Genomic DNA, 17652 nt, shown 5'->3' on the forward strand with positions numbered 1-17652 from the left:
TCTTTTCCACACTTACACCCAGATACTCTTTTCTCCACTCTCACTCACCGTCATTCCTCCTCTCTTTCCCTCTCGTCCTTTTTCTCTCTCCACTCTCTTTCCCCCTCCATTCTGCTCTATAATTGTCACTTTTTCCTTTCGTTCCGTTTCCCATCACCTCTGCCTCTCCCTCACATATTCGCTCCCTTTCTCCTTCCCTTCCCTTCCTCTCCTTTCTTGTTCTATCTCTCCCCCATTCTGCCCCCTGCCCTCTGTTTTATTCCGGGCCGTTTCTCCCTCTCATTCCCACCCTCTCCCTTTTGCGTCACCCCTGCCCCCTCCCCACCACCTGCCTACTCACTGGTCAGAAGACAGTTAAGAAGAACCCCCTTCTGCAAGAAGCCATTTGTAATAAATGAAAGAGGGCCGGGAACCTGTTGACTCGACCGCATATGCTTTCTGGTTTTTATCCTTAGTTTACGTGCACCGAGTCCGCGTGCCTCTCCGCGGCGTTTCTGCTGGATGTGAACGCCCAGGGACAGTTGTGCAGTAATGGGGAACGCATGCTAGTGTCTTCGGGGACCCTCACTGTCTGTGCACGGAGGAAATAAAGCCTGAACGAGCCCGTCACACCGCAGACGGGCGAGTTTTCACTTTCATGGGGCGAGGGTAGCTGAAGCCCTTTGAAGCTCAAAGGGCTTCAGCGACCCCAGGATAATCGATGCCAGGTGCAACACGGGTCAAAGTTCACGTCTGGAGCGGGAGGGGGATTAAGGTGGCTCTGTTTGGAGATTCGCAGTGCCGTGAGATCGACTATTCTAATCTGCCTCGCTTGTTTTATTGACACAGCCTGATCTCTTTTACACGACAGCCCATAAATTATGCAAAACACGTGTTGCATCCTGTAACATGCATCATTACGAGGGTTGTTCATCTTTGAAGGAGCTGCTCTTGTTCGAGGCCTGTGTGTTATAAAAACTTTCAGCAGGTGAGCGCCTTCAGCAAAAGAAGTCTGCGCCGGATGCTACCTGGGACTGCTAAGTACCGACACTGTCTAAAATTAGAATCTTCGGCTTAAGCCATAAAGAGCGAAAAGTTGATCTTCTCCGCCCTCTAGCGGCTACGGCAGATACTTCACCCACTCTGCACCTCAAGCACCAAGTGGCAGCGAGAGGAGAAGGGAGGAGACTTCGGGGAGCGAGGGGGTTTGGAGTTGAGGGGACAGTTCCCTTCTGTGTTTTTGGACCATCTTTTGCCGGCAGGCACTAGGGAGAAGGAGTCAAGGCGGGAGGGGCAGAGGGCATAGAGGGATGAAGAGCCGCTGCTGTGGGGTGCACTTGCTGCCATGTGCTGCCTCGGGGAGGGAGGGGCTGGCGCAGCTGGTGTTGGGCTGTTCGCGCTTCGAGTGATGCTCACATACAGGGATTCTCCCTCAGCCGGGCGATGCCACCAGTTGAAAGCAGGTAATCCCAAAGTCCCAGGAGGGCATGGAGAGCCACCCACGGTGGCACTGCGGTTTCTGCACTAACCGGCCGTGTGCAGCTCTGTGATGGATGCGCAATGAAGCCGTCTTCTGTGCACACTTTTGCGTCTACAGATCCGCGGACCTCGGTGCCCAACTTCGGCTAGCGGGGAGAGGGGCAGGGCAGCGAGGATGCCTGCCGCCCAACCGATCATTCGTTTGGAACCGAATTTCTCCTAACCATGTTAAAATGACTTTTGCCGATTTTGGGAATGCCAGCGTGAATGGGAGCCGCACGGAGCCCGACCGATCCTCCCTGGCCGGGAACGCCTCGGAGAACAACGGCACCCTCGGGGCCCTGCTGCCCCTGGACCCGCAGGCCATCGGGGTGGGCATCTTCCTGGCCGTCTTCATCCTCTTCGCCATCGTGGGCAACATCCTGGTCATCCTGTCGGTGGCCTTCAACCGGCACCTGCAGACGGTCACTAACTACTTCATCGTCAACCTGGCCATGGCCGACCTGCTGCTCAGCACCACGGTGCTGCCCTTCTCGGCCACCCTGGAGGTGCTGGGTTTCTGGGCCTTCGGGCGCATCTTCTGCAACATCTGGGCGGCGGTGGACGTCCTGTGCTGCACGGCGTCCATCATGAGCCTGTGCATCATCTCCATAGACAGGTACATCGGGGTCAAGTACTCGCTCAAGTACCCGACCATCATGACGGAGCGCAAGGCCGTGGTGATCCTCGTCCTGCTCTGGCTCTCCTCCATGGTCATCTCCATCGGGCCCCTGCTGGGCTGGAAGGAGCCCCCTCCGCCGGACGAGAGCGTCTGCAGCATCACCGAGGAGCCCGGCTACGTCCTCTTCTCGTCGCTCTGCTCCTTCTACCTGCCGCTCCTTGTGATCTTGGTCATGTACTTCCAGATCTACGTGGTGGCCCGCCGGACCACGCGCAGCCTGGAGGCGGGCGTCAAGAAGGAGCGCAGCAAGTCCATGGAGGTGGTGCTGCGCATCCACTGCCGCAGCGTGCTGGAGGAGTCGCTGTCCCGGGCCAAGGCCAGCCACACCTTCCGCAGCTCGCTCTCCGTGCGCCTGCTCAAGTTCTCCCGCGAGAAGAAGGCGGCCAAGACGCTGGCCATCGTGGTGGGGGTCTTCATCCTCTGCTGGTTCCCCTTCTTCTTCGTGCTGCCGCTAGGTAGGTGACACCTGCTGCGCCGCGCGGCTGGGAGGAGCGCAGCGCGCGCGCAGCCGCCACCTGTGGACGCTCTCTTCACCCACCCTCAATAAAGTGATGGGAGTTTAACATACAGGTGCAAATTACTAAGGCGACGCATTAAACCTTTCCAAACCTCAATAAACAACGCAAGGCGGCTTCAGTGGTTTACGGTTTTAAATTCTGCCTGTGGCAAACTTCAATAAGTGTGGTGTGCGCCCATTGAACCCTGGCATCACTGTGCCATTTTCAATCGCGCCAACCTCACTTCCAGCAAAATGGGTAAAACATCCCCAATTGATTTTGACAAATGAAACACCGAACTGGCACCGTGTAACATCTGTAGGCTGTCTTTTTCACATACTTATTAATGTAGCTACTTTTTTAATGTACTTGTGCGAGCTGGAGAGCTCTCCGTCCGTCTGTTCATGTGTCTGTCCGTTCGTCTGTTCGTCCATTCACCCGTTTGTCCGTTCATCCATCCATCCATGTGTGTCTCTCTCTGCAACTATCGCTCCAACTAATTTCCAGTTATTTGTTTGGAGATCAACCTGTGTTGATTCGTCCATCAATCTGTTCAATCACTCACTCGTCCTTTTATGTCCCTCTGTCGTCCAGTTGTGTCATTTTATCTATATATGCGCCTTTAGGTCGGCGGGTTGCATGTCCGCTCCGTCCGACCATCTTCCTGCCTGTTTCCCTGCCAGCCTCACCGCGCTCAGTAAGCCCAGCTGGAGTAATCCATTATCGGTGTGTGCACGCGCGCATCTGTGCTTCAACATGTGCGTGTTCTGGTTCATCGTGTTGCCCATCCGGACTAGCGTGCAATCATTGCCATCAATATCGCTATTAAATCCATAGCGCTCACTACTCTTGACAAGGCATTGAAGCGCTTTACGCCGGGCAGCACGCTGCTCCCGAGTGGTGAACCCAGTGGGGATTGAAGATGGCATTTCACACCTCGTTAGCAACTTTTCTTTTGTTCTGTACACGATATCACCTGTTGCAGAGGCTTGTTTCACCTTAACTACCTACACACGTTCAAAAGCAAAACTTTTGAACAGCTAGTAAAAAAGTATTAGTAAAAAGTGCAAGATTTCTCAGAAAGTAAAGCCCATCATTTAGGAGTGTGGAGACGGGGCGGGGCCATGTAGTCACCACACCTTATTTATTGTCCATCAAACTCAGCCACGGCGCTGCTACTGCGTCTTTTATTTACCCCCATCGGGTGCCCTTTCTCATTCACCCAAGTCCCAGCCAAGCATCCCTGCAGGAGGCTGGACCAGGCAGCGAGGCTCCAGGCATGTAGACAAGATGGGAGGGGCCACAGAAGCAAGGCTCCTGGTGACCAGTGGTACTCGATTTACACGTTTATTTGCCCATTTAACTTATATAGCGCGGATCTGTCCCTCCTCACCTGGTTGTCCTCGGTTAATTTGCAGGTTCAGAGTCACATCCAGTCCTCATTATATTATATTGGCATTTGCACAGCGCTTACTGCCCCGGCGAGGCGCTATCATGTATTTAACGCAGCGCAGGTCTAGCTCCAACAAGGGGCGAAGGACTTTACAAAAGACTTGGAGGATCATGCACGAAACACGCGCTATAAAAATAACAACGTGGCCCCTTGGGACCAGATTACCCATGACGTGCTTGGATGACGAGGGTGTAAATACGACAGTACACTGCATTGCATAGACGGAAACCCAGGGGGCCCACCGACTCCATCACACGACCTGTCGGCCTGGGAGTGAAGCTGGGGTTCAAGGTTGCAAGGCTAGAACATTTCACAACTTGATTTTACGTCTGCCGAGGGGACCTGTGGAACTCTATCCAAACGAGGCACAAACTGTTGTTCCTGGCCCCCTCCCACACGTTGTGTATCTTTTCCAGCAAAGTGAGAGAGGGATTACTTGAATCACAACATGATGGATGTGTAAATAACACTGGGACCAGTTCACAAAAGTAACCTGAGGCAAAATCCTAACTTTATGACTTTGAGTATTCACAAAAGGCATTTAGGAGTAACAAAGTTAGGAATCCTAAATTTACTACTCCTAAATGCCCATTGTGAATACCGAAAGTGGTAAAGTTAGGATTTGGTCTCAGATTACTTTTGTGAACCAGGCCCACTGACAATTCACTACACACTATGCAATTTACATGACGTGGTAAAAAATTGGTGCAACATTTAAACACATTGACATTTTTTAACGGGCACCATCAACAACAAACATAAGAAAGGAACCAATGTCGCACCTAAGCAGAAAATCCAGCAACCAAAAATCACAAATCAGTCCGAAAAGCTCAATGCTTTAAATATAAGATTCCAATTTAAAAAGCTGACATTACTTTTGCATACAGCACTTCATAGGCTCCGGCTCCAGATGAACTGGACTAAATCAGAACCGTTCCCTTTGACAGACTCTGCACAGCCCGCCCCCACAGAGGACCCCTTCACGTAGGTTTCGGTTGGCACCAAATATTTAGGCAATGGGCTCCAGAGACAAGGACCACATTACAGCTTATTTAGGACCCGGCACTATAACAGACCTTCTGCCATTCTTTGTGCCATCTCCTCTTGCGCCGTGTTTGGGCTGGCGGTCGTCTCCGTGTCTGATGGGATACTCTAACTCTCCCTCATGACGGCGGCAGATTTGGGGTTCCCGATCTTGATCTATGCTACCTTGCTGTCCAGTGTCAATATACACATCGATAGTACCACCCAGACCAGAGCGGGACCAATTGGAGGGTCCGTCATACTCATCAATCCTGCCAAAGGGCATCCCGCTGGATGCCAAAGACATTCAATCTGTGTCCACATCCTGTTGGCCATGACGCACATTAATCCTTGGCTCCCACTCACACATGAAAAGTTAGTACAGCGTACACTCCGCTGCCATAACCCACTCACCATTGGGGACAGTTCTCTGATGGCCATATTGTGCATCCAACTGCAGGCTCCTGTTTGCACGACTCCTCGTACATGGACCACTTTATTCTTCACAGACTGCACAACCCTCTACGATCACTTCTCCCTTCTTACCCGCTGCCCTCAGAGGATTGTTCACCTCTGACACTCATGGTGTCAGATGTGGATGGTGACCGCATGACCTCTAGGCTGTACATCTGTGTATTACCATGAAACCTGACACTACTACGCATGTACGGGAGGTATGGGTAGAAGAATTGGGAATACCCCGTACCGAGAAGACATGGTCATACTGCTGCTCACAGATTCAATATATTTTGATTCATCATCATAATCTGTTGAATTTCAAATTTCTCCATTGCATTTACCTCTCCCCCTCAGATATAGCCAAATTCGACCCCTCTAGGTCCGACCTCTGTCTAAAGTGCCATTCACTGGGAGCAGAGTTTGCGCACCTATCTGTACATTGGGCTTCTGTCTTTACCCAAGTCTGAACTATGACAGATGTAGAGTTTGCACCTGATCCTCTCCTGGCCCTCTTGGGGTGCACCAAGGACATCCCATGTTCCTTGCGCCGACTCACCTCAATGGCCTTCTTTTTAGCCACGCGTGAGATCACGCTCCACTGGGGCAGCAACAGAATACCCATTTCCTCAGATTGGCTTAAAAGCATGATGCATTATTAGCGAAGACTATACCCTCCTACAGCCCCCCTACGTCTCACCCCCGAGATATTTGGCAACCTTTGCGTGAGTACCTTCGCACCCATGAACATGATTCTACAGACTGAAAACAAATTAACTTTCACCCAGTTACAGACTCCTCGTCATGTATATTCCACCGATCCACTTTATAGTTATACGCATCGATTACACTGATCTGTGACCTTTCACATTTGCTTATCATGATGATGTGTCTTCTCCGCTATTGTTCCTTCACAATTTTCTCTGCTGATGTGATTCTCGGCAGCTTGTCATTGTTGAATTGTTTTTTATAGTTGAAAATCAATAAAGACATTACAAAAAAAGTACTGCATAGGCTCTAGGGATCCCTGCAATAAAAAAAGCAGGAATGTGGCAAGTTATAATTCTACTGGCAAATTTCTGTGAATGTAAGATACACCCTAACATCAAGGGTTGTGAGGTCTGCCATCATTGCGACACTTTGTCTGTCAGAGACATTTATGATCAGAAAATGTTTTGCAGGAGCTTCTCTTTCAACATTCTCTTGAAAAATTAGGAGTTTTAATTTTTTCCTTCTTCAATATTTGTTATTGTATCTCCACTCTCTCCTATATTTAATATCCTGATAATCTCACTTCGTCCATTTTTGCTTCACTTCATTATTTCTGTGGTTGTTGTAGTTCTTATTCTTGCATTGACTAAGGTTCTTCTACCTTGTTCGGGGTATCTTGGAAGATGGTATGCAAAGTTGATCATCTTCTTATGGTCTCTTAAAGGCCCTGTTCCCTCCTGAGTAGCTTTAGACATCTGCTAGTTCGGAATCCGTTGTTTTTTGAGCACCTCAAATTTACACAAATTAGCAATCCTTTCTCCACTCCCTTTTACTGGCAGCATTCTGCTTTACTTTGCCCCACCCTATTTGCATCTCCTTCATTAGTAATATTCGCTGGCGGTGAAGGGGAGTCACCAGATGGCCTTTAGTTGTCTGCAGTAATGACCCAACCATGAGCTTCACACCTCCACTCTTACAGCACTCCACTTATGTGAAGCCTTCTTTGAAGTGTTCAGCTGTCCACCGATTGCTAAAGAGCGGATCCTTTGTTTATGCTCCCAGGGCCATGGTGAGGATGTTCTAGGCCATCTCAGCCTGTATTCCAAGGAACATCCCTACATATCTCTTCATATTGCACTTATTTTAGGGATGGTCTGTAATTCAATTCGATTCAAGTCAATTGAACTTTATTGTTTGATTACTTAAAACCATAACAACAACAAAAAACGGATACAAAAGGTTTAAAAAACAAATTACTGGTACGAAAAAGTGTTAGAGTAAAATGTCCCAGAATTGATTAATAGCCGTTAGTTTCCTGAACCTAGGATGTCAAAAGACCGTAGCCCCATTTTTAAAGTCAGGAAAGGGACACACTGGGCGTGAATGTTCTAAGAGTTCTTAGGCGAGAGCTTGCAAATATTTAAAATTGGGGAAAAAGGCAGTATTCAGGTAAACAGCACTGGATGATTAAGGGATGGTCTGTAATTTGGCACATAGTCTTTGGTGAATAGTGGAAGGGAAACCACAGAGGGCAATTCAGCAGAAGTCCAGGGGTAGATGAATTGACGTCATCATTTTTTTTAATCAATATAGGAAACTAGAGCGCTACCCCTTGATTACTAAGTTGACGGAGTAAACCATAGAAACACTACATTGTTGTCCCCAAACCTGGAACTATGTTGTACATTGTGCCTAAGAAATATCACTGTAGTTTTGCCCCCATTAATCCATTAAATTGCAAGTCCTGTGGCGGGTGGCGGATGTTGACCAACACCACTGAAACGCTGCATGAACGGATATTCTAAAGATCATTCTTTACATAATGAGAAGTTCCAATTGGATTAATATAATGTTCACTGTTGTGCATTGACGCAATGTGGCAGGATCTGTATTTCAGTATTTGTAAGGAGAGATTGCGATATATTAATATAAAGAGAGAATTCAGATATTTTATTTGAACTTCTTTTGGGAATGTAAAAAAAACCGAAGTAATAAAGGAGTGTGCATAATTTAAATTACGTTTGATGATTTGTACAGTATGTGTTGTAGATTTTGTTCAATCCATATCACTTTTCAGGGGATCTTGATTTGGGGACAACATTGTAGCTGCATGCATAAACATTTTGATCTACACCATCATCACAGGGTTACCATATTTTATCCCCTCAGTAGAATCCTTTTGGTTGTTTGATTAGGGAAAGAGGAAGCTGTGAACACCACACGCCATAGACAGACCTCGAAGGAACCTATCAATTTTCGGTTCCCGCAGCTCCCGACCTACTTTTGTAATGAGGTGAACACTTCATGACAGGTGATAACATCACTGGCGAAAACACTCATAGGCTTTGTTTTCTAAAAGGATAACTGAATGTTAGACAGTAACAATGTACTCATTTCATTGGGAGATTGTTGGTAAAAGCTTTGATAAAAACATTTGACTGACAGGTTGCTGAATCATTTGGGAACATTTGATTTCATCATCCAATGCTAGACAGGCTTTAGATATGCTTGCGAAACAGTGAATAAAGGTCTTCATATGCTGGTCTTATGCATAAGGTTTGTCAAGCTTTCCAATGGAAGGCTGTGGATTTTCTGAATTATACTATGGTTGTTTATAACATGGACTGGTCCCCGTTGAATGAACTCTACTGAATAACGTAGTCTAAGATAGCTTGAATAAAGCCATCTTTCCATTGTATACTGGACACATAGGAAGTCTACTGACTGGCTTGATGTCCCCAAGTGCATTATCAAAGGTTGTTTGTTGGCACCCACTTTATTTAATATTTTAATAAAATGACGTTAACTTCACTCTGAGATAAAACAATGCTCACTGCCCATTGGAAGATGCTGGACCAGTGCAGTGTTTGTTGCAAGCTGATTAGGGTGACTACCTCCTTCCAGGTCTTCATGGACACTGTCCCCAGTCCTGGCCTTTTCACCTACAAATCACTGATCTCAGGTATATTAGTCAATTGCCACATCAATGGAAGCAATGTAAGACTACAACACCCAGAATGCATTAGGCTACCACAGAAAATCCCAGGACTGGGAACAGTGTCTGTAATGACCTCGAGAGAGAGGTTGTGTCCGTAACACCCGTATAGTACTTTTGGCCCAGTTGGAGAATGTCCTACCATGTTTTTTAGGTCTCGCCTAGCGAACGCAGCGCATGTGTTGATTCGCCTTGGCGAGACTCTATTGTTGTCGCTTTCTTTCGCGTAGGGAGACAAACCATGTGCGCGCCCAGACAGGTGTCTCCCACCGCGTGCTTGATTTATTACGGCTCGGCCACTCGCTCCCTCTCTGCGCGCACGCTGTTTGCCTGCTCGCGGTTGCAATGTGACCCACAGCTAGTCGTCTTGTGAATGTTTATTTGGGAAATACATTCATGGTATGCTCGACCCACACACCAGAATAGAATCACTTGGTGGGCCTTACTCTGGATCCAAATTCAAAATGACAGATTTGGCCATGAGCAACCAAGAAGGGCTGAAAAGATATCACTGACCAAATTCTGCTCAGTGCTTGCTGTTGCTAACTTTAGGGTTTTTGAAATCTCCTCCTAAAACAATGCCCAAACCATGCTGTTGCAGGATTCTCTTTTTTGCATTAGTTGAAGAGTGCATATTTCTTCACTTAGATTTTTTTTTACTCATAATGTAATTATGTAGATTTGCAATAATTATAACAAGAGTGCCTTTTACAAAGCTTTGTAGGTGCAATGTGTGCAGTCATTAAGACGGTATTCCTAGCATCTGTAACAAACAACGTTTTTTAACTGGTTAAAATTGAAATTAAGTTAGGATCTTGTTCTATCAATTATAGTATCATTATATTTCAAATTAAATTTAAGCCACAAAAAGAATTATAAGCTGTGATATTTTTTTGTTCCAAAAAATAATTAAAAGAGAAACTCAAACTGTATTTGTGAACATGTTTTCATACACTTCATTAACCTAAAACCAATAACCCTCTCCAATTTGATACTGGGACTTGGAACCAAAAAGAAACATGACCTACCTTCTCTAAGTGGTAGATTCTTGTCCAATGAGGTTAAGCAATTGCATGCAGGATTCCACTGAAGCAGTGATTGCTTTATCTTGTTCATTAAACCAATTCTGAAGTTGCACTTGTATTCTCCTTATATTGTATTAACTCAGACAATAGCTATTGTAAACAGAGACAAGTTAAGAAACCATATTTTGTGTGTGTGTATATGTTAGACATTTTTGCCCATTCTGTAGGGTCACCCCGGAATTTTTGCCTTTTGCTGAACCCCATGTTTGATAGCAAATAGAACTCTGTGCACGGAACCCCTGCTAACCAGTGGCAACGTGCTTATGCTCCTTCCTTCAACATGGCCAAATTGGTCTATTCCTGACTGTCATATTTAACCTACATATAGGTCCTTAGTATTTAGTAGCAACAGTATTCCCAGGGCCTGTAAGTTAAATGTTACTAGTGGACTGCAACACTTACGATGCGGTCTAGGGACCGACTGACCTCTGGTCGGTGGTCCCGCCGCCGCCATTACAATGCGACCGCACATGGTGCGGTTTCGTACTCCCATTTCCCTATGAGAGCTTGTGCTGCAGCCATAAACCAGCCTTAGCACAAGCTCCCATAGAGAAATGGGAGGCTGTGTAAATCCCTACACTGCGTGGCAGGCATCCCACGGTACCTGCCACATGGTGTAGGGATTTACAGGGGGGCAAACACAGGTGCCCCCCAGGCCCCCAACCGGAGCCTGCAGAGACATGGGGGCCCTGCTAGGGGACACCAAAGTTGCTTTCCGACAGGCTTTTCATGTTGGAAAACCTGACACAAAAGGCCTGTTGGAAACCATTATCATAATCCCCACGGTGTAAACGCCGTACATAGGGGCTTATGAGCTGCCTCCGCCTGGCCGACGGGCTCCTTGAGCCCGTCGGAAGCCAGTCCGTCCCACCGGCCGGTTTCAAATCCGACAGCCTTTATCATAATAAGGCTGTCGGATATGAAACCTATGATGTGAGTCGGAAAGCCTCCAACATATGGTCGGAGGCTTTTCAACTCACATCTTAATAGGCCCCTAATTGTGCCCCCCACTGTAGTGACAATGCAAACATGGCTGCATGCCTGCCAAAAGTAGCCTGTGCAGATTTGAATTGCAAACTCACCCTGTTGAAATGACCCCTTATGACAGGCCCAAACCCTCCTTTTAAATACTTATGTCTCCCCTAAGGAAGTCTTGCTCTTAATTAGGACAGGGTGCATGTTATTTAAAAGTAGGACATGTAAAGGGTACTGTTAAACGTGTCCTGATTAGCAGCTCAAAGCTATTCCATTGTAGCAGGGTTGGCTCTTCATGAAGAATGCATCAGGATACAATATTCCGTTTAATAAATGTTATTTCTGACTAGGAAGCAGTTACAAATTAAAATGTTTCATTTCTTGAAATGTTTTTTACAAGCCTGAGTCGGATTTGTAATAAATATTCAGAAACATTACTTTTAAAAAGTCACCTTTGCACTGCATGAGGTCCCTGGAAACTAATTGGACATTTGGCGCTTGCTTTGTGCCAGCCGATAATTAGTATTTCAGTGGGCATGAATGAGGTATGAACCTCCTCCAAAGACAGGGCTAAAAGGCCATTGGTGTGGAGAGGTTTTGCTGTCCCCTTGACAGGGTGGTCTGTGGGTGGGGATAAAGAGTTGAATAACTTCAAAGAGGCACCCTGGCTTAGACTCTTCTTTTGTTCCCGCAGTCATACTGGCCTCCATCACAATGGGCCTCTTGTTGACATCACAGTATCCTGGTGGAGCATAAAGACCTGCTTGACAGGTCTGTTGGGGTTTCTCATGTGACACTGGGAACACACTTAAAAGGAGGGAAACAGAATTTTGAAGCAATTTTGTTTATCTAGTTTGTCTGGTTGCTGAAAGATCAGCTTTGTCCTACCAGACTCCTGTTTCTGAATTTGTTGGGAATACAGGCACTGCCTAAAACTGATGTGGGAGAACACTAGGATTACCATAGTACACTACTACCCCCTAGACCTCAGAGCCCAATTTTAGTGTGGTTGAAGACTTCGGCCATCTTAAATATGACCAAAGTGTGTAAGGTTAGCCTGAGGAATCTTTAATCTGTTGGGTAGGGCGAAATTCCCACCTACTATCTCATGCCAAGCATAAATGTAGCAACTGCAGTCCTCATCTTCGGTACAAACTTGGAACTGTGGAAGATCAGAAGAGGACCAAACCTGCTGTCTGAGACCTCAGAAGAGCATAGAAGACTGGACCTGACCTCCCTCTTGCACCTAGGACAAAGAAGTGGAGCCAACGGTCATAAGACTGACCTCCTGTTAATGCTATGGGCACACAACAAGAGGTATTTTCTTGCAACTGCCCATCTCCCCATAGGTCATCCTGGGGGTTTTAGGAGTGTACTCCTGCTGGATTGGGAATTAAGGACTAAAGCCAGAAAGTAACATTTTTGACCAGGGCACAATCGTAACGTGTAACCACTTGTCAAGTGTTTCTATTTCTCAGGAGCAATGCAGCAGTTGTAACCCTCATTTGCATCTCACTCAGGAATAGCTCTGAATTTAAAAGATGGCAAACTATAGAACTATGCCATGTGTCCACCATTGTAGCTGAATTTTGCCGTAAAGAGAGTTAAAATTCTGGATGAGATTTTAATGAAACTTTGTCTTCTAATTAAGGTTGACTTTAATTTAGACGTGCGTAACAGTAGAATTTTAAAATGAGGTATTGGGCTGAAAATTGTTATATAAATCAAGGAGAAATATCAGTTGGCTTTTATTGATTCTCAAAAAAAATTCTGTCGGTGTAATAACTATTGAAGCTGTTCCTAGAACAATTTTAACCACCAGTCATTTAGAAATGACTTGAAAACCTTATTTAAAGAAAGTTGTTACTGCTAACTTGATATGACAGGACATCACTACCTTTCCCTCGAAAGGATGGAGCTCTGTTAGAGTCACAACTACTACACTCAATGTTCCAGAGCTCTTGCCTCCTTTACACCTTAAAGTAGAATGGTAATCAAGTCTGCCATAACCCAGGAGCATCTTATGTCCTTATGACATCATCACCACTTCACATCTTTGAACCTTGAATCCATATCCCTCAACAACAATGATCTTAGTAGAACTCACATGTTGATCGCACCAAGGCACAAATAAGGTAGCAGGCAGTGCTGAACAAAAATAAATATATGAAATTAACGAAATTCTTATTTTTTTAAAAGGAGAGCCATGAAATTTGTTGTATAGTGCACTCTATGGCCCAGGACTGTCAATGATGGGTAATTTCTATGGTGGAGCTGACTGTGGTGGGGATTCTAGAATGTTGGTCAGTCCTGCCTAGAGTTGCACTGCTAGGACATGTGATGGCGGTTGCTAATTCAATAAACTCTGTTATTGAATTAAACCTGAGTTGAGACTCCAAATGTCGCGATGAGGATGTCCTATTACAGGCAAGAGGACTTGAAGAAGAGAAGCCATAAATGTCGCAAACCCGTCTGATTGTTGTAGCTAAACAACGTTTGCATTACGGTTGACAGGTGGGAATTGAAAGGCCAACAAAGAAAGGAAAAGGTACACTCTTGGGTAGGTTGCTGCCTGTCGGCTGGTATGTACGGCAACTGATTACAGAAGTGTGGCACTTAGTTAAAGGCCATATTGTTGAGACTATGGCTTGGACACCCTTGAGTCACATGCATTCTGGGATCTCGCAACCAGCTGTCTAGTTGTGTAGCAACATTTGTAATATCGGTGCACTGTTCTGAGCGTGTGGGCCTTGTGAAGTTTCCAATTATCTCACAAGTCCTTGCTGGTCCCTCACCTAGCAACAGCTACCACTGCTGCCGTCCACGGTGTTCGCTTCTGAGGATTCCTTGTTACAGGCCATTGAAAACGTACCTGTTTTCTTGCATCGAGGGTGCAGGAGCCAGCAACGGGGTTGCTTGAATCAACTGTGAGCCCTTCACAGTAGTGTTGTGTGACATTTACTGTTCATGAGTATGCGGATTACAGGAAGATATCCAGGGGGTGTTGCAGGCAACTCGCTAGGGCAGGAGGACATGATGGGAAGTGGTCATCGAGGGGAAGAGGCAGGGAGGACTGGTGGGAAGCATTTAAAACATACCTTAAAGGCACTGGAGGGGAAGTGTATGTTGAAAAAAGAAAATTGGCCATGTTGGATCATAATCTTAGCACGGAAGGAAGCAGGGTCTTGAAATCCCTGCCAATATCATTGAATGAGAATGAGGATGCGGATGAAGGGCCTGACGATGAATACACCAGGGCTGTGAAAGCCTTGGAAGAAAACTATGGGAAGAAAGTTAGCAGAGTTGTAGAAAGGCATTATGTTTTTCTCCCGTGCTCAATCACAGGGGGAGACTATTGAACAGAATGAGTCTGTTTTAAGAACTTTAGCAGTCTCATGCAAATTTAAAGATTTGCACGAGGAAAAAATAAGGGATCATATGATTAATGGTGACTGTTCAATATCGATCTCAATTTATTATGCTGATTGTTAAAACATATGATAAATCTGATCTTGTTATCCATCACCCACATCTGCAGTTTTCTACCAAATAGGATAACTTTTCTTGCGTATCTTGGTACATTATCATGAGCTGTAGTTAGAGTTTTGCAAGAATATCTTCTATCTCTCAGTCTCTTCACCATATGTTCCTGTACATTATTATAGTCTTCCTGTTTACTACAAATTCTTTTGGCCCGCAGAAGTTCTCCATAGAGGATACTGTTTGTAAGAGCCATCGGTTGCAAATTGTCTGCATGCAAAATATGATTTCCTGCTGTCGGTTTCTGTTGTTTGTATCCGGCTATATGGGAATGAGCAATAGAATGTGTTTGCAAAATATAGCCCCTCTTTCTTAACCCGCCAAATATAATGTCACTCATTAATATTAAAGGTAAGGTACACAGTAACCAATAATCAGACAGCACATTCTCAAGCAACTGCATTTGAATGAGAAGATACCCGGAGGCATGGGTTGACATCCATTCCTTCGAGCACCACAGGAGACAAAAGGATAGGATTCAAACAGTGTCTACAAAGCAGGACTCTAGAGCCATTAATGAGTATGTGTAAGAAATTGGGTCATTGGTTGGGAGGGTTGAAAATCCTACTCAAGCAACAACAAGAATTCTTTCCAGGGTAAATCACAAAAGTCACTAAATTAACTTATGCTTAGCCCTCTGATAGCTTGATACAAAGCAATCAGGCTTAACCTAGAGGCAAAGTGTAAGGTATTTATGCAACACACAAACAATCAATAATAACGTGAAAACACAACACAAGATACATCTCAAACTAATTAGAAAAATAGAGTAAATGTTAATAAATAAAATGATACCATAATGACAAAAATCCAATCAGTAGAACCAGAGAGATGCAATTTCAAAGTTTTAGGTAGATATAACACCTAAAAGCACAAAGCGCCATATGCTGCTGCCTGGTCATACTTGACTGTGGGAAAGTCACAAGTTTAGACAGACCACGATGGAGTGCAGACTGATAAAGGGACCAGGTTAGCCCAGCTAAAAAAGTTACCTTCCCAAAGTCCGGTGAAGAGTTCTGTTCACAATGGAGGAGGCTGCAAGGAGCAGGGGGAGTGTCTGGCTGGCCAGGTCCTCCCTGAAGCAGAACACAAACAACCCAAGACCAGGTTTGCACGATTTAGGTCCCATCAGCCTAAATGCTTGAGTTAATCTCAGCCATTGGCAATTCATAAGTGGAATGGGCGTGCCCAGATGTGGGTCCCATGCACACTATGCCACTGGAACAAAGCTATACATGACTGATGAGCGCTAACTAGGGCAAAACCTGTCCTGGGTTGCTTGTGTTCCAGTTCAGGGAGGACCTGGCCTAGCAGTTCAGACTAGACTGTTCCCATTGAAGCAAAGACAAGACTGATTTGCATATGGATGGGTCCAGACTGAGGTGCCATAGTGTGCAAAATAACAATGGGCTGTTATGTTACCCAAGTAATTACCAGTGGCTGGGATTATTTCGACCATTCCATCCATCACGTTTTTGTATTCTTTAGTATGTCACTCTAAGTGGGAAGAGTATGCCCATATGTGGGTCCTGTGCACACTCTGTCACTTGAACCAAGCTATACTTGGCTGATGATCCCTAACTGGGGTGAAACTAGGCCTGAGTTGCTTATGTTCTGGTACAGGGAGGACCTGGCCTGGCAGTTCGGGCTCAACTGTTCCCATTGGAGCAGTGTCAAGACTGATTTGCTTATGGCGGGGCCAAAACTGAGGTGGCATGGTGGGTAAAACACGATGGATTGGGATGCGGCCAAGCGATCGCCGGTGGCTGAGATTAATTCTAGGATATCATTCATCACTTTTTTGTAAACTTTATTGTGTCGCCCTAAGTGGGACGGTTATGCGCAGACGTGGGTCTTGTGCACACAATCCCACGGATCCAAGCTATACCTTTTTTTAATACTCAATCTGGAGGGGGCTATACAAATGGGTGTCACAAGTCAGATCATTTTGACCTATTTTGATTCAATATAAACAAGAGGTGCGGATACCACCTGCCACAATTCCAGCTTCTAACACAAGAAGGCTGTATGCAAAGTTTGGCACTGGGCAACTCCAAATATCTGCAGTGTTGCCTATTACGCTGCATAGGCAGTCAAAACAATGCAGTTTTTCCTCTTTACAAGTTAAAAGAGAAGCTGGCTCCATTTTCTTCTGAACAAGTAATGTCCGATTCACAAAGGCCCTAAGCACTCATGGTAGAGGCTCGGCAAACGTGAGGGAGTCTCCGCAGTCACGGCGGAATCTCTGCAATGAGAATTCTAATTACTGAGATCCTGCCCCAAGTGCAGAGACTGCTCCCACGACTGCATGACCTCTGCTATGAGTGCGGAGGCCCTTTGTGAGTCAGTTGCAGAGAGGGTAAGCAGTGTCGGGGATGCCAGAATGATACGTGTGGTAAGAAATTGCCATGTGTTTGTCTTTGCAGTTGCACTGTTCTTGAGATGACCAGGAAGCAGAGTCTATGTGGAGCATGGAGAAAAAAGTGCCCGCCCATTAGCGAATCAGATAGCTAAAAAAGTGTCCCAGATTTGCAATCTGGGCAGGTTTGAACTTCTAAAGACCTACTGTAAAAGTGTTTTGCAAGGTATGGGAGATTGCATGTATTTTTGCTTGCCCCAGGCAACGTTTGTGACAATATCAGGGACATCAACAGTAAAACTATAAAATAGGCCCGCTGACAACCAGAAAACTGGCCCACACTCTGACTTGTCGGACCCGCCATTTATGCATTGCCAGA

General features: G+C 45.8%; 1 protein-coding gene across 1 annotated transcript in view; it reads left to right on the forward strand.

Moving 5' to 3' along the window:
• Positions 1-1253: 1253 nt before the first annotated feature.
• The window catches only part of LOC146863240 (alpha-1A adrenergic receptor-like), a 243703-nt gene continuing 227304 nt past the window's right edge, over positions 1254-17652 (forward strand). The window contains exon 1 of the mRNA XM_085642664.1: positions 1254-2634. Coding sequence (XP_085498790.1) covers positions 1533-2634 — 1102 coding nt within the window. The 5' untranslated portion in view covers positions 1254-1532. The remainder of the gene's footprint in view (positions 2635-17652) is intronic.

The sequence above is a fragment of the Triturus cristatus genome, chromosome 2_2, assembly GCF_964204655.1.
Source record: "Triturus cristatus chromosome 2_2, aTriCri1.1, whole genome shotgun sequence".
NCBI classification, from domain to species: domain Eukaryota; kingdom Metazoa; phylum Chordata; class Amphibia; order Caudata; family Salamandridae; genus Triturus; species Triturus cristatus.